Consider the following 23,653-nt stretch of genomic DNA (forward strand, 5'->3'; position numbering starts at 1 on the left):
GACTAGAATAGACTAGACTAGACTAGACTAGACTAGACTAGAATAGACTAGACTAGACTAGACTAGAATAGACTAGACTAGACTAGACTGCAATAGACTAGACTAGAATAGACTAGACTAGACTAGACTAGACTAGACTAGACTAGACTAGACTAGAATAGACTAGACTAGACTAGACTAGACTAGACTACAATAGACTAGACTAGAATAGACTAGACTAGAATAGACTAGACTAGACTAGACTAGACTAGAATAGACTAGACTAGACTAGACTAGAATAGACTAGACTAGACTAGACTAGACTAGACTAGACTAGACTAGAATAGACTAGACTAGACTAGACTACAATAGACTAGACTAGAATAGACTAGACTAGAATAGACTAGACTAGACTAGACTAGAATAGACTAGACTAGACTAGACTAGAATAGACTAGACTAGACTAGACTAGACTAGACTAGACTAGAATAGACTAGACTAGACTAGACTAGACTAGACTACAATAGACTAGACTAGAATAGACTAGACTAGAATAGACTAGACTAGACTAGACTAGACTAGAATAGACTAGACTAGACTAGACTAGAATAGACTAGACTAGACTAGACTAGACTAGACTAGACTAGACTAGAATAGACTAGACTAGACTAGACTACAATAGACTAGACTAGAATAGACTAGACTAGAATAGACTAGACTAGACTAGACTAGAATAGACTAGACTAGACTAGACTAGAATAGACTACAATAGACTAGACTAGACTAGACTAGACTAGAATAGACTAGACTAGACTAGACTAGACTAGACTACAATAGACTAGACTAGAATAGACTAGACTAGAATAGACTAGACTAGACTAGACTAGAATAGACTAGACTAGACTAGACTAGACTAGACTAGACTAGAATAGACTAGACTAGACTAGACTAGACTAGACTACAATAGACTAGACTAGAATAGACTAGACTAGAATAGACTAGACTAGACTAGACTAGAATAGACTAGACTAGACTAGACTAGAATAGACTAGACTAGACTAGACTAGACTAGACTAGACTAGAATAGACTAGACTAGACTAGACTACAATAGACTAGACTAGAATAGACTAGACTAGAATAGACTAGACTAGACTAGACTAGAATAGACTAGACTAGACTAGACTAGAATAGACTACAATAGACTAGACTAGACTAGACTAGACTAGAATAGACTAGACTAGACTAGACTAGACTAGACTACAATAGACTAGACTAGAATAGACTAGACTAGAATAGACTAGACTAGACTAGACTAGAATAGACTAGACTAGACTAGACTAGACTAGACTAGACTAGACTAGAATAGACTAGACTAGACTAGACTAGACTAGACTACAATAGACTAGACTAGAATAGACTAGACTAGAATAGACTAGACTAGACTAGACTAGACTAGAATAGACTAGACTAGACTAGACTAGAATAGACTAGACTAGACTAGACTAGACTAGACTAGAATAGAATAGCCTTTATTGTCATTGTACTTGGGGGAACAACGAAATTGAGGGTGCTCACGCTGGGCTCCTATACACCACAGATGAATAAACAAAAATCCAATCTACAAATCTATAACAGAATGGCTGAAAAACAAGGGATTGTGTTGCAATGGCCCAGTCTAAGTCCTGACCTACACTGGATTGAAATGCTGTTTTGGGACCCTGTGCATGCTGAAGAGTGAGATAAAGTTCCCCCAAAATGGTGTGAAGGACTCAAACTGTTGTTGCTAAAGCAGTTCTTGAAGATATCAAACGAGGGGACATAGTTAATTTTCATACAGTGTAAATCTTATTATTGTTTTGCTCAATAAAAAACAGTGTGGAATCTGTTGTGGTTTGGTGCACTTGAAGTTAGAACTCAACCTGGTAGAGACCAGAACCTTTTAATATGTATGTTCTGATTTGTAACGGACTGTTCTTTGCTTTCCACGACTGTACAACAGCCATGTTTGTCTCAGTTTAGCTGAACGGCTCTACAGATTTAAGAGGAAGTCTTATGTTCCTTCCACACCCGTTTTCTGCACCATCTCCCTCTTAGCTTCCCCTCACCAGGAACGCAGCGATGGCCCCTCCAGTGACAAAACCAGCCAGGACGTCGTTCCAGTGGTTCCTGTGCTCCGTCACTCTCACTACCCCCACCAACACAGCCAGAGACAGAAGCACCAGGCATAAAGTGGGCTTCATCAGACGGGTTCCTTTGGTCCGAAACACCAATGTCACATACATCTGTAAGACAAACATTAAATAAAAAAAATAAATCTTTTTGATATTTAGATTTAAGTGAAGCAGAAGAAACACAGCGTCGCAGCGTCACTGGTTCAGCAGGATGTAGAGGTTGATCAGGCCACAAGAGGGCGCAATCAGCTGCCATTTTATAGCTGCTGAGTGGTTGAACACAAACAGAAAGCACAGAAAAACACACATCCAGGTTCTGTTTAAAGCGTCTAAAAACTACTGGAGAAAGATTCTGTGTGCAAATACAATATACAACTAAGCCCAAATGTGTTTATGAGACAAGCCTGTTTGAAAAGATAATAAAACAATGTCAAAGCAATTTACAATTTTTACATTTATATTTTATTTTAAAAAATAGGTTCTAGCGTATTTTTACCCTCCTTAATAACCGGTGGTAAAATTGCGGTGCACCTTTTTGCTTATGTCCACTGGTCTTTTAATGAATTGTCTTTAGTGATGAGCCCCAAGTCTTTGAGGTTGAAAGGCCACTTGCCATAACCCTAATCTTTAGCCCCCTCCACAGATTCTCAGGTGGCTTTAAAATTTACTGTTTTTTTTGTCAAGATTAGATTTCAATGATTGATAATAACACATATACACTGTATTTAAATAAATTCAGTTCAAAAATGCTTTGTTCATCCCAAAGGGAAATAAAACCTGGAAGTTTTTTGAATAGCCCCGGGTCTAATGATGGGCGACATTTAAAAATCTATATCTATTAAATACCTGGATTAAGTCCCCAAAATGACATCAGAATCCCATCTTTATTTAAAAAAAGGCAGACTTGTTTGGAATTTAAATCAGCTTCATATTATTGCTATACTAGATGTATATATTACATGCACATGCTGCTGGTTATTGTTTTCAAAGGGTCAGGAGTCACGCGATTACTAGACGTTTTCTCCAGTCAGTGAAGTCCTACTGAGACTAATGGAAGAGAAAAGACTTCTTCTTACTCTGCAGAAACATCAGAGGTAAACTGCTTGCATAGAATCAGGCGGAATGGATTTGGTCCAGCTCGTATCTGACCCGCTTTTCAAACTGTTTTTATACAGAGGAGTTCATGATGGACTGTCAGAGGCCCTGGGTCCTGTGGCTTTAACACAGGGCCGAATATGAGGAGCCTAAGATGTGGCCACAGTTTTTTTTTTTTTTGTTTGTTTTGTTTACCAGAGCATTGCACCATGTGACCTCAGGGTCCTGAACGGCTTTGGAAAACATCTTAGTCAGTGGAGAACGATAGAGCCGCAATTATAAGGAAAAAAGTCTGTACAGGAACAACCGCTGATTTTCTAAAATTGCTCGTTTTTACTTCTTGCGTTTTATTTAAACACTGCTTCATGTTTTAGACCAGCACTGTGCCATAACCTCTGATTTTATAGAAGTGATCAGGCTTGATGATAAGGTAAATGAGTGCAGCTGCCTGTTACTGAAATTGTAACATTTTATGGAAACAGTGAGGATGGGTTTGGGTTCTCACACACTGCTTCTAGATTTTGGCTTAGTTTCTGTTAAATAATGATTGGCATGATAGTTGTTCAGCTGAGGTCGTATTTATTCTACCCTAAATAATGATTAGATATGCCTGTTTTATGTCATCTAATAAGTCTGGATCGGATGTTTCCTTCTTTTTACCGTGGCTCCAGTGTTCAACTACAGGGGTTGGACAATGAAACTGAAACACCTGGTTTTAGACCACAATAATTTATTAGTATGGTGTAGGGCCTCCTTTTGCGGCCAATACAGCGTCAATTCATCTTGGGAATGACATATACAAGTCCTGCACAGTGGTCAGAGGGATTTTAAGCCATTGTTCTTGCAGGATAGTGGCCAGGTCACTACGTGATACTGGTGGAGGAAAACGTTTCCTGACTCGTTCCTCCAAAACACCCCAAAGTGGCTCAATAATATTTAGATCTGGTGACTGTGCAGGCCATGGTAGATGTTCAACTTCACTTTCATGTTCATCAAACCAATCTTTCACCAGTCTTGCTGTGTGTATTGGTGCATTGTTATCCTGATACACGGCACCGCCTTCAGGATACAATGTTTGAACCATTGGATGCACATGGTCCTCAAGAATGGTTCGGTAGTCCTTGGCAGTGACGCGCCCATCTAGCACAAGTATTGGGCCAAGGGAATGCCATGATATGGCAGCCCAAACCATCACTGATCCACCCCCATGCTTCACTCTGGGCATGCAACAGTCTGGGTGGTACGCTTCTTTGAGGCTTCTCCACACCGTAACTCTCCCGGATGTGAGGAAAATAGTAAAGGTGGACTCATCAGAGAACAATACATGTTTCACATTGTCCACAGCCCAAGATTTGTGCTCTTTGCACCATTGAAACTGACGTTTGGCTTTGGCATGAGTGACCAAAGGTTTGGCTATAGCAGCCCGGCCGTGTATATTGACCCTGTGGAAGCTCCTGATGGACAGTTCTGGTGGAAACAGGAGAGTTGAGGTGCACATTTAATTCTGCCGTGATTTGGGAAGCCGTGGTTTTATGTTTTTTGGATACAATCCGGGTTAGCACCCGAACATCCCTTTCAGACAACTTCCTCTTGCGTCCACAGTTAATCCTGTTGGATGTGGTTCGTCCTTCTTGGTGATATGCTGACATTACCCTGGATATCGTGGCTCTTGATACATCACAAAGACTTGCTGTCTTGGTCACAGATGCGCCAGCAAGACGTGCACCAACAATTTGTCCTCTTTTGAACTCTGGTATGTCACCCATAATGTTGTGTGCATTTCAATATTTTGAGCAAAACTGTGCTCTTACCCTGCTAATTGAACCTTCACACTCTGCTCTTACTGGTGCAATGTGCAATCAATGAAGACTGGCTACCAGGCTGGTCCAATTTAGCCATGAAACCTCCCACAATAAAAAGGTGTTTCAGTTTCATTGTCCTATCCCTGTACATTTGAACATTTCAGGGAAATAATCTGAAGTGTTACTGCAGTAGTATCTGGTTAAACAGAAAGAAAATACAATTATTAAAATGACAGTCTTTTAGTATTTTAGGTGATTAGTTTTTGGATGTTTTTAAAGATACTTATAAAGACAATATTTTTCTGATATTCTTGATTCATGACAATTTTCATAAACTTCAACAAAAACAACGCATTAGAAGGCTGGAGTCCAATTTAACTCAGTACTCCATTTGAGCAGTTGTTTCATTTATTTAATAGTTCCTTTTTCTTTTGCTATTCTACCATTTTAAGACAGCTTTTTCAGCTGGTGCATCAACAAGGATCCCATTCCTCAAAGCCCAAGTTCTTCTGATTGGCACTTTGTGGAAGCTGAGGGGCAACAACCAGTGAGCTGTTGGCAGTCTCTGAAGGCAAACTGTAAACCCACTGGCAAAAAACACATCTAAGGATTCTCATGGAAATGTGTCAAACTAACAAGGAAAATGAAAAGCTTCTTGTAAATGCTAATGATGACATAATGCACGCAGATCTTTGAGAGAAACCTTGGCAACATTCAATATGGACATTCAGAACTGTAACAGGTGATTTATATATAATGAGAATATTTTAATAAGTTTCTTTTTTAAAGTGAATGTATTGAACAATGAACTTTCCTTGTTGTTTATTTCTAGGCAATTCCACAGCAGGTTATTCTGTAATTTACAGACAACCAACCATCTAAGAGCCATGTCTGAACAACCACCCAGTAATCCTCCAGCTGTGATGCAGCTGCAATCTACTAAAAGTGGAACTAACTGTTTGGAGAACTTTGAAATGAATGATTCTGTTTTTCTACATTACAAACGTGAGCTGAGCACAGTTCTCTGTGATTGGACGACTCGCCATAATTGATGCATTTATGAATTTTGCCCTCTACCAAAATATCTGCAGGAGAATGTCCAGTCATCAGTACAGGACCTTAAGCCCATTTACACTTTGGGCAACGATCCAAAAGCACAAAAGCAAAGCCCCCCTTCTGATTAAAAAAACGTTTTGGAGTGGCCTAGCCAAAGTCTAGACTTAAATCCAGCTCACATACTGTTCAGATACTGTAGTATGAGCCTAAACAGGCCGTTCATACTGGAAAAACCTGCAACGTGGCTGAATTAAAACATTTCTGCAAAGGAGGGTTGGCCAAATTCCTCAGTGGCGATGTTAAAGAATCATTACAGTTATTGCAAACTCTTGATATCAGTTGTTGCTGCTCAGGGTGGCACAAATAGCTATTAGCTTTAGAGGTAAAATACCTTTTCACACAGGGCCAGATTGGTTTGATAGATTTTTTTCCTTAACAAATGAAATCTTTATTTAAAAAACCTCTTTTTCTATTTACTCTGATTATGTTTGATCTTTTAAGATCTGAAACACTGAAGCATGACAAAAAGCAAAAACAGAAATCTGCAAGGGGGCAAACACAAAGAGCTGAAACATTTTCCCTTAAAGGCAATAGAATTTCAATAAAGTCTTCCTCATCGTTTTAATCTTAACAGAATAAACTACAGAATAATGCACCAATCATCAAGACCTACAGATTTTATTTTTGCACCCTGTGTTTGGTTGTTACTGTGTGGGAGCCAACTGCAGGCAGGGAGTCTCAAGGTGGGTTTGACTTAGCAGAAATGAGCAGAGGAATGAAGCTGCAGCTAGCTATTGCTAAATCAAGGCATAATCCCCATACGAATTGGCAAATCATCTCATGACCTGCATATTCTTTGAAATGTCTCTTTATGTAAAATATTTAGATTGAGCAGGAAGTAATTAATACATGAATTCAATTTTTCCACAGGTGGTGAATTGTGAACATGAATAAATTCAGTTTTAACCTGCATGAGCTGAATGTAAAACAAGTTCTTGTTAACAATGAACTTGATCAACAGTCAAATATTGCTTTAACAATCTATTTGTACTGGACAGCACCTAAGACCTTTATTTAACTAATTTGAAATAAGCAAAGAAGCATCTTTGTGACGTAACAGTCAAGTAAGTTTAACATCACATTGTCTCAGCTGAAGAGTCCCCGTCACCAATTCCCTAAAAATAGATTTCCTACCACTGTGTAAATGGCTGAATAAAAGCTGAGCGCTGCATCTTTGGAGGGGAAGGATTTGCGGGCGGACGCCACCAGGTATGGGTTTCCTGTGCAAGCTCGATTCTCTGTGATGTACTGCAGAGGAGACTGGCAACCCAGAGCTGTGTAATTAGGTCTGCAGGTGGACAGGAAGTGAGGTGTCTGGTTTCCTGTCACCACCTGACCGGCATTAGCAAAGATGGTGGTGGCAAAGAGACCAAAGGAGTAGACACCTGGGGAATGAAGAGAGGGTATGAGTAAAGATATGAAGAGAGGTGGGAGGATTTAGGGTCAGAATCAAGCAATAGTATAAAAAATAGCATAGTAAAAAAATATTGCTGCTTTGTGCTACTTATAGTGCTACTTATAGTGCTACTTATAGTGCGAAAATATTCATACCCATCACATTACACCCACAACATTCAATATATTTCACTGGGATCTATGCGATAAACCAACACATTATTATGAAGTAGAAGGAATATGATAGATGGTTTTAAACAGTTTTCATGAGTAAAAATCTGAAAATTGTGCCATGGATTCATCTCCCCTGAGTCAATACTTCCTGGAATCACATTTTGCTGGAGTTACAGCAGTTTAGCCTTTTAGGCCAAGCCTGTGAGCTTTGCACATCCTGACACTGAAACATTGCTCATTCCTTTCTGCAGCATTGGTCGAGCTCAGTCAGATTGGATGGAGAGCATGTGAACAACCATCTCCAAGTCTTGCCACAGTTTCTCAGTTGGATTTAGGCCTGGACTTTGACTGGGCCATTCTAACACATGAATATGATTTCATATAAACCGTAGCTCTGGCGGTATGAGTCCTTGCCCTGATGGAAAGCCAGTCTCTATTTACTTTCTCATCAGCTCTGACCACCCTCCTGTCCCTGTTGAAGAAAAGCATCCCCACAGCATGATGCTGCCACCACATCGTTTTTCATGTTTGTCAAAAAGTTTAACTTTGGCCTTGTCTGACCAGAGCACTTTCTTCCACATATTTGCTGTAATATGGCTTTCTTTTGGTCCACTTCTTTCCATAAAGATTTGAGTGGTGAACAACCACTAGACGTCCTGTCAACAGATTCTCTTACCTGAGGTGTGGATCTCTGCAGCTCCTCAAGAGTTACCATAGACATCCTGACTGCTGCACTGATTAATGCTTTCCTTGCCCGGCCTGTCAAGTTTAGGTGAATGGCCATGTCATGGAAGGTTTGCAGTAATGCCTCAATCTTTGTTTTCAGAGGATGGACTAAACAGAGCTTGGTGACATGTTCAAAGTTTGGGATTTATTTTTATTTTTCATTTTTAGCATCACTGCGCTGTTTACCCGTTCATTGCTAACTACTGAATTATCCCACTGGTACATTTATTAACATCATCAAGCCAAAACCTGTTTGTTGTTCCATATGCTCATTATAAACCAGAGGAGACTGATCTGTCCAGGCAATATCCCCTAAACTATGTTGCTGAGTGAATTGCTGTTTTTCTCAGTTTTAACCTGACAATTTAAACTAATAAATTAGGTAGGTGCGCTTTAAAGGCAATTGGTTGCACTGGATTCTATTTAGGGGTATTTAAGGGACTAAATACAATGACAGGCCACATATATTTTTTCCCCCAAAAGCATTTTAAATTACAATTAAGTCCAAAATTATTCAGATTTAGAATCAAAATTGATGTTAAAATGCCGAGATGTTTGTTTCTGAAAAAAATTAAATATTAAAACAATGTAAAAAGACATCCACTCTGAAATTATTCTTATTTAACATTTCATAAAAAAAATAAATTTACATTTATATTTTATTTAAAAAAATAGGTCCTAGCGTATTTTTACCCTCCTTAATAACCGGTGGTAAAATTGCGGTGCACCTTTTTGCTTATGTCCACTGGTCTTTTAATGAATTGTCTTTAGTGATGAGCCCCAAGTCTTTGAGGTTGAAAGGCCACTTGCCATAACCCTAATCTTTTGCCCCCTCCACAGATTCTCAGGTGGCTTTAAAATTTACTGTTTTTTTGTTAAGATTAGATTTCAATGATTGATAATAACACATATACACTGTATTTAAATAAATTCAGTTCAAAAATGCTTTGTTCATCCCAAAAGGAAATAAAACCTGGAAGTTTTTTGAATAGCCCCGGGTCTAATGATGGGCGACATTTAAAAATCTATATCTATTAAATACCTGGATTAAGTCCCCAAAATGACATCAGAATCCCATCTTTATTTAAAAAAAGGCAGACTTGTTTGGAATTTAAATCAGCTTCATATTATTGCTATACTAGATGTATATATTACATGCACATGCTGCTGGTTATTGTTTTCAAAGGGTCAGGAGTCACGCGATTACTAGACGTTTTCTCCAGTCAGTGAAGTCCTACTGAGACTAATGGAAGAGAAAAGACTTCTTCTTACTCTGCAGAAACATCAGAGGTAAACTGCTTGCATAGAATCAGGCGGAATGGATTTGGTCCAGCTCGTATCTGACCCGCTTTTCAAACTGTTTTTATACAGAGGAGTTCATGATGGACTGTCAGAGGCCCTGGGTCCTGTGGCTTTAACACAGGGCCGAATATGAGGAGCCTAAGATGTGGCCACAGTTTTTTTGTTTTTGTTTTGTTTTGTTTACCAGAGCATTGCACCATGTGACCTCAGGGTCCTGAACGGCTTTGGAAAACATCTTAGTCAATGGAGAACGATAGAGCCGCAATTATAAGGAAAAAAGTCTGTACAGGAACAACCGCTGATTTTCTAAAATTGCTCGTTTTTACTTCTTGCGTTTTATTTAAACACTGCTTCATGTTTTAGACCAGCACTGTGCCATAACCTCTGATTTTATAGAAGTGATCAGGCTTGATGATAAGGTAAAGGAGTGCAGCTGCCTGTTACTGAAATTGTAACATTTTATGGAAACAGTGAGGATGGGTTTGGGTTCTCACACACTGCTTCTAGATTTTGGCTTAGTTTCTGTTAAATAATGATTGGCATGATAGTTGTTCAGCTGAGGTCGTATTTATTCTACCCTAAATAATGATTAGATATGCCTGTTTTATGTCATCTAATAAGTCTGGATCGGATGTTTCCTTCTTTTTACCGTGGCTCCAGTGTTCAACTACAGGGGTTGGACAATGAAACTGAAACACCTGGTTTTAGACCACAATAATTTATTAGTATGGTGTAGGGCCTCCTTTTGCGGCCAATACAGCGTCAATTCGTCTTGGGAATGACATATACAAGTCCTGCACAGTGGTCAGAGGGATTTTAAGCCATTCTTCTTGCAGGAAATAAAACATTTTAAAAGTTATTTGTTACCTTCTCAGTAATTAGTGGAAAACTCATTATTGACCCAGCAGCAAACAATCCCTTTGTATAATTGCTGATGAGCTTTTTACATATTTCCTCTGGTGTTTGTAAGATTTGTCTTTGGTGATGGGCTCCAAGTCTACGATGTAAAATGTACGTCTGGAAAGTGCAGGGCCACTTTAATATGTTCATATTACTTGCAGTCAGAGGAAACATGTTGGTAAAATTAAATAACATAATGATAACAAGCTAAATCTACCAAGGAAATGAATAATTTGGGACTTACAGTAACTGTATGTATTACTTTCCTACCACTACACATTGCTGCACCACATTGTGTTGGTCTGTAAGATAAAATCCCAATAAAATACACTGAAGGTAAATGAAACTTTAGCACCTCTTATCCACTGGACTGAGACTGACCTAGAAAACGTACGATCCTCCGGAGGAGAGGGTTGAAATAACAGCACTCAGCGGTCACTATGGTTTTCTCCTGAGATCCCTCCGTCTTCACAAAGAAGCTCGTCACTTCCCCGATCAGAATCTGGGACACAAGCAGCAAAGTGGAGACAAACATGTTTTGTCAGACAACGCTAAAACAGCATGGTTGAGGGCTGATCAGCTTCTATAAATATTCTGCCTGTTTAATATGGTGCGTAGCAAAATTATTCATGAGTTTTTCTCCCTCAGACGCTCCGTGATTAAAAATTTCCCCCATCATGTTGCCGCTTTTCCGTTCTTATATAAAATCCCGACACCTTCAGTTTTCTGTAATCAGTGAGAAACCTGCTATTTCTTTCACTTTTTATGCACAATTTTCTGGAGCTTTATTAAACAATGGCTCCACTATATTTTATAACCTTAAAAAATAAGTCTGTATCATCACCAAGCACTGCTTAAATCATTTAGATAAAATATCCCAAGTGTTTAATGTTTTGGCTCAACCATATAGCCACAGTTTTACTAATACAGACTAAACACATTTGGAGCACCCATTTAAATATCTGCCCTCAGCGGTTGGCGGCCGTTTTGAAAAGTAGCATGAAATGTTTCAAGCTAAATCAGCTGGACCTTGATTTCCTCTGACAGGGGAATAAACTGACTAAACACCCAGCCACACATTATGGTCTGCTTATGGATTTTGTCTTGTCAGGGGATGTCTGCAAACACAGGCGTGGATGGATGTAGGTTACATGCTCATACAATATGCAAGGCTCTGAGTGAGGAGCGTGGGATGATTCTAATGCAGCAAGGCTCCTTGCCCTCAGTGTGACAGATGAACGCTACGTTGGCACTGATGTTATGAACTAAAAGCCACCAGCGGAAGGTTCATTGATGGTAATTGGGCATGTGCACCATCAATAATGATGTATTCTGCATGTAAGAGGTAACCTCAGAGGAGCAAGAAGCCCTGTAAGATGATAATTATGCATGCTGGGGTATTTAATGCTGTTTTCAGTACATTCATCTGTCTGAATAAGATTGTTCTCCCACAACATTTTCTTTGACAATGCTTCTTCATAATTTTGTTGCCGCCTGGAAAGCATTACTGTGCTCACACCATCAACAACGTTTCACTCAAAAAGAAAAAGAACACCACAACCCTTACCCTTTATTGTGGATGTTACCTACAACACCTGGCGCTCCATGTAAAGATGTACAGAATGACCAAACATAAAGGAATCTTTGATTGCAGCAGCATAATCTCTTACTGATGTTGGACCACTTGTTGCTGAATATTGGACTACTTGCACAGACACCAGGCCTCCTGGTGCTTTCGGCCATTTTGTATCCAGGACATGGCGGCTGATATGACACGCCCCAAGTCTGACGTCACAGGGCGCTATACAGGTCCTTCTCAAAATATTAGCATATTGTGATAAAGTTCATTATTTTCCATAATGTCATGATGAAAATTTAACATTCATATATTTTAGATTCTTTGCACACTAACTGAAATATTTCAGGTCTTTTATTGTCTTAATACGGATGATTTTGGCATACAGCTCATGAAAACCCAAAATTCCTATCTCACAAAATTAGCATATCATTAAAAGGGTCTCTAAACGAGCTATGAACCTAATCATCTGAATCAACGAGTTAACTCTACACACCTGCAAAAGATTCCTGAGGCCTTTAAAACTCCCAGCCTGGTTCATCACTCAAAACCCCAATCATGGGTAAGACTGCCGACCTGACTGCTGTCCAGAAGGCCACTATTGACCCCCTCAAGCAAGAGGGTAAGACACAGAAAGAAATTTCTGAACAAATAGTCTGTTCCCAGAGTGCTGTATCAAGGCACCTCAGTGGGAAGTCTGTGGGAAGGAAAAAGTGTGGCAGAAAACGCTGCACAACGAGAAGAGGTGACCGGACCCGGAGGAAGATTGTAGAGAAGGGCCGATTCCAGACCTTGGAGGACCTGCGGAAGCAGTGCACTGAGTCTGGAGTAGAAACATCCAGAGCCACCGTGCACAGGCGTGTGCAGGAAATGGGCTACAGGTGCCGCATTCCCCAGGTCAAGCCACTTTTGAACCAGAAACAGCGGCAGAAGCGCCTGACCTGGGCTACAGAGAAGCAGCACTGGACTGTTGCTCAGTGGTCCAAAGTACTTTTTTCGGATGAAAGCAAATTCTGCATGTCATTCGGAAATCAAGGTGCCAGAGTCTGGAGGAAGACTGGGGAGAAGGAAATGCCAAAATGCCAGAAGTCCAGTGTCAAGTACCCACAGTCAGTGATGGTCTGGGGTGCCGTGTCAGTTGCTGGTGTTGGTCCACTGTGTTTTATCAAGGGCAGGGTCAATGCAGCTAGCTATCAGGAGATTTTGGAGCACTTCATACTTCCATCTGCTGAAAAGCTTTATGGAGATGAAGATTTCATTTTTCAGCACGACCTGGCACCTGCTCACAGTGCCAAAACCACTGGTAAATGGTTTACTGACCATGGTATCACTGTGTTCAATTGGCCTGCCAACTCTCCTGACCTGAACCCCATAGAGAATCTGTGGGATATTGTGAAGAGAACGTTGAGAGACTCAAGACCCAACCCTCTGGATGAGCTAAAGGCCGCTATCGAAGCATCCTGGGCCTCCATAAGACCTCAGCAGTGCCACAGGCTGATTGCCTCCATGCCACGCCGCATTGAAGCAGTCATTTCTGCAAAAGGATTCCCGACCAAGTATTGAGTGCATAACTGTACATGATTATTTGAAGGTTGACGTTTTTTGTATTAAAAACACTTTTCTTTTATTGGTCGGATTAAATATGCTAATTTTGTGAGACAGGAATTTTGGGTTTTTATGAGCTGTATGCCAAAATCATCCGTATTAAGACAATAAAAGGCCTGAAATATTTCAGTTAGTGTGCAATGAATCTAAAATATATGAATGTTAAATTTTCATCATGACATTATGGAAAATAATGAACTTTATCACAATATGCTAATATTTTGAGAAGGACCTGTATATGGAGGCCTCCATGTTGAAAACCCCGCCTTCAGCTGGAAATCTTGACACGGTTACCACGCAACTGAAGCATCCTCTGGAGAAGAAGAGATCCCACGTGGAGTCTTCCTTTATTCTCTCTCGTTGGCCAACGAACAAGTCATATCTGAGGTTTCTGGACTAGGAAGGCCAGAAATTTAACTTTGCCAATCAAAGACGTGAGTTTAACATGTAACTAAAAACACGGAGTTCGAGGAAACAAACCGCCACCGTGTTTCATCCCTAGTCGACTGCTGATGGTCAGATCCTATTTTTCCTTTACGTCAAGGCCAAAGGACGGGACTGACCGCTCTCTTGGAGTGTATCTGGGGACGCGCAACAATGCTTCAAACCCCCGCCCTTTTTCCCTCTCACTCGCTGCCCCAGAAGGAACTTCACCAAGTAAAACCCATCTTTTATTTAATCTTTTATTTCTTTATTAGAAGGCCTTGGCAGGGTCAGAGGTTGTAGAGCGATCAGAATCGCTAGTTAGGATCTCATGTGTTCTGAATGATATGTGCATGTAACCTTGCTTATTCAAACTTTGATGTGTTATTTTGATATCTGGAGCCACCGCGTTCCTAGCTTTGTGCGTGTTTTACTATCTGGGAGTCAACACGGGTGCGTTGTAAGACTGGACTGTTAAAATAACCTCATGGTAAAATTCTCCATTTTCCTTTGTCTTCAACCTCACTGCTTGCTAGCTTGCCACCAAAGGTTTTATAACTCTGTGTGTGCTCAGGAGTTGGGGGAAGTTTTATGATCAGGACATCACTGAGTACAGTTGGAGTTGCGCCCCATCCCACTCTCCACTCACCACCACACCTCTTCGTCATATTCTCAATTTTGCCATAAATGCTGGTTGATTCAACACCCACTGCTGTTTTCTTTATTTTTGCTTAGTTAGATGTGTTACCCTTGTTATGTAGAATTTTGCATGTTGAGTAGGTGAAGATTAATAAATATTCACATAGATAAAGAGAGAGCGTTTTGTGTTCATTGTGTGCAAAAAGTGATTTGTCAGTCAAGATAAGGTTAAAGTTCCACATGTTTCGGCAGAAACGGTCGATTAAACAGTGACATCTCCGGCAATAGTTATTAATTATTACGGAGTATTTAACGGTTGTAATTGTCAAAGGCGTTGAGCCGCAATTACAACACCAGAAACATCTCTGGTCTCGATTCATAAATGAGGATTTTGGTTAAGAAATTGATTTTGTCAAATTATGATTTTTAATTATAATTATTGATCAAGATTAATCAATCAATAATCATAACCCCCAACACTGAACATTTAAGAAAAACAAACTTTGATTTATGGAAGTGAATGGGGAAAAATGTCCAACTTGTTTTAATAAAATCATCACTCTCCCAATTATTGACACCCCAGATGTTAGTAATTTCTTTTTTTTTGTTTTTTTGGCACTAGTAGCCTTTATTGACAGTTATTAGAAGGAAATGGGGAGAGAAAGAAGGGTGGAAGACATGCAGCAAAGGTCTCAAGGTCCCGAATTAAACCCAGGACAGTTGCTTCGAGGACTTTCTCCTCTGCATATGGGGCACCTGCTCAACACCACACAACACCCCTGTTAGTAATTTCTACATGTCCCCTTCCCCAGTAGGATAGCATTTTAACATTTCACAAGGTTTCACAGATCTTTGACTGCTCCTCTTTGTGTAATCTCTCTAAAACATCCAGAGTCCTTTGCCGTCTCTTATGCTCTTCAGCTCACCACCCAAGTTTTGTAAAGGGTTTATGTCTCTGGACTAAGATGGCTGTGAAAAAAGGTTGATTCAGTGGATGATAACCATCCCTACACTGATTTGGCTAGACCTTTCAATCATTATTATACTGAAAGAGCCAAAGAATCATTTGTAGTTTTCACCATATATTTTTTTTCAGGGTTTTCCTCATTTCAATAAGATCATGATGCCAGGCTCTTTAACAAGGGCCTGGGCCTCTGGAAGACAAACAGGCCGACAGCATCACAGATCCTCCACCATAGTCAATAGTTAGCATTAGGAGCCTTTCTAGAAATTCATGTTTTCCATCTTTATTGTTTGTAGCTAGAAATCTTAGTCTCCTCTGATCAAAGTACACAATTACAGTTAGAGTTGCAGACGTGTTTAGTAAACTCTATGTTTATGTTTGTGATGGTAAGATAGAAAAGGCTTTTTTGCTATCAACCCTTTGGCATAGTCATAGCGTCTAATGGTTCATAATGCAGCTTCCTCCTGATGTTCTCCAACAGTGATTTTTCTCCTTGTTGGACCAGTCTTCCCCCTGATCATCCATATACCGAGTTCCATTTATTTTGTTTCTGTGTTTCAGGTCCCTTCTCTTATGATACCTTTTAAAGCCAGTTTAATAGGGGGAGGGGATTCGTGGCATTTGGGTTCGGGGGCATGTGTTCGATATCAGTGTCCTTGTTGGGGGTGGCCCTGTGGGGAGGTTCATGTCGGGGTTCACTGGGGGTGGGAGGCTCATGGGTTTGGGATCGGAGCTCATTGGGGGGTCGGGACTGCTCCGTCCTGGGGCGACTCTGGTTGGTGGGCTGGTTTGGGCCATGTGGACCCCTCTTTTGTACATAACCCCCTCTCTGGAAGTGGATGGGGGTTGTTGGGGACTGGGTTCGGGGCGGGGGCCGGGACGGGGCCGCCCGGATCTGGGCGGTGCCGGCGCTCTCTGCCTGTCTCTGCCCCAGGAGGGAAGGGGACCACCTCCTGGGTCTGAGGGCTGGTTACCCCTAGGGGGTACCGGTGCCTGGACCTGGGAGTATAGAGCATGCATGGGGAGTGTGAATGAGTGTATGACGTCCATTGTTGTTTGTCTTTACGTTGGGTGCGAGTGATTTTATGTGTATGCATGAGGGTGGGAGCGGGTGATTGTGACTGTGAGTGCCTGTTTTTTTTTTTTTTTTTTGTGACAGGTTGGGTCTTGGACTGCTCCCTCTCCTGGATCAGCTTAGGCCCCCCCATTTGGTGTGTGCTGGCTCACTCCCGGTGGTTGCTTGCCGGGGCCTGGCCCCTGGGCTCAGTCGGGCCTCCGCTTGGGGGGTGGTGTGTCCCAGGGTCTTGGGTTTCTGGGTCCATGGTTGGATCTGCTCAGGTGTGGACGGTTGCCGGCGGGGCCTGTGGGCTCGTCGCTGCGGCTCCCTAGGGATTCTGCATTGTCGCTGCTGGGTGGTTCCCCTGGGACTCTCCACTGCTCTTCTTTGGGGGGGGTTGCGGTAGTCCCGGCGGTGGTTCTCCTGGGGTTCCTGTGCTTTGGTGGGCCTTTGGATGTCTGTGGCTCGGATCTCCTCAGTGTCCGCCCGGGGACCACAGGGCAGGTCGGTGAGTCCTCAAACTCCCTATTGCATATTTATGTGGAGAAACCTTGTACACAAAGCGTGTCCACACTCATACTCACAGGTGTAAAGCTTCAGGTGTTGACAGATACACAGATGTTTTATATTGGGCTGCACCTCTCCCTAAGTACACTTTACATTCATAAAGACCGTGTGCTATTTTGTTAAAAAAAAAAAACAGCTGCAGGTATATAAGCAAGCAGAGTGTAATCTTTTATTCTCTTCATCCTTCTTTCTCTCCTCCACTCTTTCCTTCTTTTCTCCCCTTTTGCCCCATCTGTCTCTTTTTCAAGCTTCCGTTTTCCTTCTCATTTCAGTCTCCGTGTCCGTAACAATTGAAATATTCCCAAAAAGAAGTTTATAATAAAGTTTCTTTTATAAATATCAAGCAGAGCTTTAAAGCATCAGCTGTGATGCTCTGCTTGTGAAAGTAAATCTGTTGGGCAATTTCTTGGCACTCAGACAACAATTCTGAGCGATACTCTGCCGGGCAGGACACGGTAAAAAAAACAAAAAAAAGCCAGCTTAATAAATAAATGCGTTTTTTAGAGAATATCTCTTGCTTTCCTGGGCCTACGGGTCGAACTAGAACTGGGATATCTTTGAGTCAAAGTCCGTCGGTGCGATTGTCAATATGCTCTCAGAGTAGTGATAATATTGAATACTGAGCCAACCCTGTTATCACACCCTGCATCACCACATTAACATGAGTACATTCATTCCAATGAATAAATGTACTTAAACTAAAAGTAAAATCTTTTCTAATTTTTAAGAATTAGGTTATGCTATTGCACTGGAAATAATTCTGTGTTAAGACTTCTGACACATCTTTACCTTGTATCTCAATAAATATGGGGGGTGCTCTGTCTCAGTTGTTCAGATATGTAGGAGACTGATAGATCACAGAACCTCTGCAGGGCAGATAATGCACAACCAGCCTTATACTGAACCTTTATTTCTAATAATCCACATACATTAGAAGTGGTGAATATAGTGTTTTGCTGTGTTAATAAACTGCTTTTAGAAGCTCTCTAATCATTTCAAATCAAAGCTCTGTTAGGCCAGGATTATTGTATTTTTCAAGGAAAAAGCTTCATTCTCATGAGATCTTTTTTATTTCATATTTTCCAGGTTGGAAGATTAAAATTTTAACAGATTCTCACTTCTTTGGTCTATTTGTCTGAATTTACCAGAAATCCAATATTTCTGGTGCCGATCTCCAACAGTCATTGATCAAAAGGCAGGGTACCGCCTGCAAAGGTCGCCAGTACATCATAGGGCACCATAAAGACACACAGGACAAACAACCCTCCACACACACTCATACCTGGGGGCAATTTAGAGTAAGCGATTAACCTAGCAGTGATGTTTTTAGACTGTGGAGGAGGCCTGAGTACCCAGAGAGAATCCACACATGCACAGGGAGAACTTGCATCGTCCATGTAGAAAAGTCAAGGCCAGGATTTAAACCCAGGACCTTCTTCCTGGAAGGCAACAGTGCTATCCACTTGATCATGTTTTTACTATGTGTAAATCCAGTGGAACAGCAGGTAGATAACTTTTGATTTTACTCCAAAAAAGTAAAGAAAAATTTAAGCTAAAGCTCAGCAGACATCCAGTTGAAACACTGGGTCATAGATTAAAAGCAAAACTTTATCAGCTAAGCAGAAAATGCCATGTAAAATCAGGTGAAGGCAGTCAGTTTCACATGGCTTCAATATTATTCTCTCCCACATTTGCCTTATTTGTTTCTACAAGAAGATTTGCAGAGGGGGTGAGTCAGCCACAAATCTGTTTCCTTGAAGCTGGTAGTGGTGTAATGTTGTGCTGTAGGCGATTTGCCTCATTTACAGAGACCAATGAACCTGAGAGTCATGTTTTTGGCCTGTCTGAGGGAGCTGAAGTACCCGGAGAGAACCCATGCATGCACAGGGAGAACATGCAAACATGTAGAAAAACCCCAGGCCGGCATCCAAACCCAGGACATTCTTGCTGCAAGGCAGTAGAGCTATCAACTGTACCACCATGCAGCTCTTATTGAGAAGGGGTTATCAATTGTAGCTGCATTGTTACTCTCAAAGCGCACTGTGTACATGCATGCAGGTAAATTCTCCAAGACATTATGAGATAAACAATAAGAACATTTGTTAGTATAAAAAAGCAGAAAACTGACTTTGCTTTTGATCGAAAATCCAGTTGAATATTTCAGATAACTAAACAAATAAAATGTTTTGGACGTATAAGCCTCAAGTTTGTCTCATCAGTCCAAAGAGTGTTCTTCTAGAAACGTTTTGCCCTTTCTAACTCCATTTTAGTAAATTTCAGTCTTGGTTTTTGTGTTTTTGCCTCAACTTGCAATTCTGTTTAGAGATGGTTTTCCAGCCTTCACCATGAACATGAATATGTATTAACTGGTTTATGAGCTCCTCAGCTCCCACCTTTGCTTTCTCTGCTTGATGTTCAGTGTGGTGAACAAAACAACACAGAACTGCCCAGCAGCCTGTTTGTTTCTTTTATACAAGCTGCATGGCTGATGAAAAGCCTAACCCTTACACTTTTAATATTCTCTTTATGTCTATCAGCTGTTTATTTTATTTTTAAACAGCAAATTATTTCATATGTTGAGACTCTGTCAAATGCTTAAGGTGTGCAGGTATGGTTTAAATAATCTCTAGTCACTTTTTAGGAGAAATTGACTCAATGAGATATGAGGGTAACAACAAATGTGTCCTCATCTTTATAACTTTACAGAGAGTGCAAACATTTTAATGTTACTGCACACACATACAAGGACATGAGCTCCATTGAAAGAAGAAACAACAGCTTCCAACGAAGGAAGAACTCTCTATAGCTTGGCGGAAAACTGTCAGATGTGCACTGAGGCTGCTGCAAGCCTTTGTTGTGCAGGAAACAAAGAAGTCTCCTCTTTATTCCTTGAGCTACACTTATGTGTAGTTTTAGAAAAAAAATAAAATAGATACAGTAGCAGACCAAGAGGAACAAAGCAACAAACTGCATATAGTAATGAATAAAATGATTTTATCAGATCTGTCACACCAGCAGTAAATTATCAGGGGCTTAAAGCTAACTTCCTAAATTGATTTCAGCATTTTGTCTTTACAGGGCAGACAAAGAGACCATTTGTTATATGAGTTTTTGTGAAAAATAACGTTGGAAGACTGTCTCTGAAGAGAGATCTCAAAGAGGAACACATCTCTACAGGGGAGCAGGATGCAAAACCTGTATGACAGCACACCACAGACACAGAAAACATGTAAATACAAAATCTGGCTATAGCAAAATCATATGCACATAAAGAGGCCAACACTTTCTAAAATGTTGTTTTTGCTTGATTTTAGGGGTGATGATTGTCTATTTTAAAAACAGCACAGATGCATTAAAAAGCCTAAAAAATACCAACGCTTTTCTTACTTGTTTAGTCTTCAATTATTTACAGCATAAATGTACACGGAATGTTTTTGGCACCTGTATTCTGAAATTTCTTGGTAACCCTTACTACTCAAGAGTTGATGTCTCTATTAATTTTACGCCAACATAGCTAAGACATTGTCAGCTCCAGCCAGTCCAGTCTCCAACATGTTGTCAATAATACGGCCCCTATTTTCAGTGACCACTATAAAGATACTGTTTCTTGGATGCAAGATTTTATATAGGAGCCCAAGACAGAGAGATCTGGGGAGATGAAGTGAGGGACTAAAGACAGAACTATATTCATGACATGCTTGTTTGTAAATGTAATAACATGGAAACTAGTTCAACCATGCCTATTGCTGTCCCTATTTACAGTAGTGGTGACCCTGGTAGAGTAGATAAAAGCCTGAATGCTGTAGCAACTCTACACTTTACAACTGTGGGTTTTGGTCTGATTTAAGATTTAGATTTGCACCAACAAACACTTTGGGTAGTTTTGCCTTGAAAAAAGTTTGAATATGCAGCAAAGCACCTCTTCCCAGTGTTAAGTACAGTGAAACATCTGTGATGCTGCAGGCCTGTTTCTCTTCAAAAGGCCATGGACACCTTGATAGTGTGCAAGGCTTTGAACTGCCCAGACATTTTAAGTAAAAACTGTTGATCTCTGCCTGTAAACTGAAAATGGATCATCACTGGGTCTCCTAACAGGATAATTATGTCCAAATCAACACAGAAATGCTTCACCAAAAACAAATTCAGCCTTCTTCTACCTTCCATTTCACCTTCTCAGTCCTCAGACTGAAATTCTATCAAAAATCTCTGGGATCAACTAAAGAGAATAAAGCAGATAAGAGGACCCAGGAATCTGGATGTTCTGGAGAGATTGTGCGAAAAGGAATGATCAGGGACCTGTCGCCCTGTATGCCTCAACCTTGTGAAATAGAGGATTACATATTTTCCCATTATCAAAGGGGGGGGGGGGTGGGGGGGAGACACAGTATTAACAACAGGGGTAGCAATAATCATGCCACCACTGATTGTGTTAAAAATAATGATTTATTACATGGGATTTGTTTCCACGTTGAGTGTGTCAAAATAAGAGGACTGATTAGTCAGAAATGTTCGCTATGACATCATTCTGCTGTAATTAAACATGGAATTATTTAAAAGCTTCCTCATCTTCAACAGGGTTCCAATAAATGTGGTCAGCAATGTATTGACAATTTGTACTGAAATTAATAATCCCTCGCTGTGCAGCAGCAGTAATGTCAGTTGCCGGGATATGGTTGCCTTGTTTTCTCTCACTAGGAAAAGTTGCCATGTCCACTGGTTCACTGTAATTTCTCATTCAGTTGTGAACTGGATAAACTGTTCAGGGTGGGAATTTCCCATTTGCATACTGAAAACTCTAATTCCTGATAGTTTTCAGAGCAACCATTTTGATTCCAAGAAATGGCTTCTGGTTTAAAAAAAAAAAAGAAGTTAACGCAGTTCTGTGCAGATGATGTCCTTGTAGAGTTTTCTGTACAGACACCTGAGTGCAAAACACAATGACACAAGGCGTGCAGATACTTGACCTTCTGTATTTTTCATTATTATTTACCATTACATTCATGGTAATATGTTGTCTGCAACCTTTGCTAGACATTTATAAAAATACTTTTGAAAACCTCTGTATGCCTATGGCAGGTTATCTCCAAATGATATCTACTGTATATGCTTCCTTTCCCCTTTACTATCAATATAAAGTGCTTCTGATCTGACATGTTGAAACTTCTGCTGGACTCGAGTGTAATACTCTCCGGAGTTCAGATCACTATATACATATTAGTAGTTTAAATTGGTGGGATCGGAAGTTAAAAGGTCAAGATGGAGCCCATAAAATGTTTTAATATAAAATTCACTAAAAGAATGAACCCTACTTACGAGTGTTTTTGCTGTTTAAAGTTGACCAAACAGCAAATGCAAATTACTTTAGAAAATGACCCAGGACTAAAAGCAGAATCTGAAACCTAAGCGTTTCTCAAACATAAACCCCAGAGGTTTTGATGAGAATGTGTCTGCACCATGCACCATGCATACAGAGGAAGAGAGTAAATGTTACAAATGTTTAACTTGTGCAGATGCATTATAGTGTTTGTTCACTTCCTCAAGGATACACTTGAGCAGAGTATTTTTTAACCTTCTTGCATGCAGTCAAAGATTTAGCACTGTCAATATTTTGAGACAGTGTATAGTCAAGGCCAAAGGTTTTAAAATGACAAATTTTGTCTTTCACAACCTCTGCATCAGTCTTGTTAGATATTTCTTTAAGAAGCTTATGCAGTCTGGTAATGTCCATTATTAAGCATTTAATACGCTTAATGAAAAATACATCAAGTTTATGCAAAACGTCATTTTTTAGATTTAGAGAGACTTCTGCAATTCCCTCTGGTATACTGAATATCAGCTTCAGACCCAAGTCCTCACTGATAGTGACCCATTCTTACTTTTTTAGCTCACAGTTGTTTAGTCCACTCTGTTTTAGAGAATTGACCACATACTTTCAATGGGAAAAGGTCGGGGTAGTATCCTGGTCATAGACACAAAACATCAGTGTTTTGATCCCTCAGCAAAAACTAGAATAATCATGACTAAAGTAAACAGAGAAACTAGAGGGAACATATCTGAAGATGGCGCTGCAGATGGTCGCCTCGGCGTGTTGGTGCGCATTGTTTTGTTTTGTTTTTTGCTTTCAAACGGTCTTCTGTGATGGTACCCGGAGCTCTCTCACC

General features: G+C 40.4%; 1 protein-coding gene across 2 annotated transcripts in view; it reads right to left on the reverse strand.

Annotated features, from left to right (window-relative positions):
* Nucleotides 1-23,653, reverse strand: part of LOC124869079 (phospholipid phosphatase-related protein type 5-like) — a 104,470-nt gene that overhangs the window by 8,541 nt on the left and 72,276 nt on the right. For both annotated transcript variants that reach the window (XM_047366804.1, XM_047366805.1), the window contains exons 4-6: nucleotides 11,043-11,163; nucleotides 7,299-7,549; nucleotides 2,086-2,262 (exon numbers count right to left, since the gene is read on the reverse strand). In XM_047366804.1, the coding sequence (XP_047222760.1) occupies nucleotides 2,086-2,262; nucleotides 7,299-7,549; nucleotides 11,043-11,163 (549 nt within the window). The remainder of the gene's footprint in view (nucleotides 1-2,085; nucleotides 2,263-7,298; nucleotides 7,550-11,042; nucleotides 11,164-23,653) is intronic.

The sequence above is a fragment of the Girardinichthys multiradiatus genome, chromosome 5 (genome assembly GCF_021462225.1).
Source record: "Girardinichthys multiradiatus isolate DD_20200921_A chromosome 5, DD_fGirMul_XY1, whole genome shotgun sequence".
Taxonomy (NCBI): Eukaryota; Metazoa; Chordata; class Actinopteri; order Cyprinodontiformes; family Goodeidae; genus Girardinichthys; species Girardinichthys multiradiatus.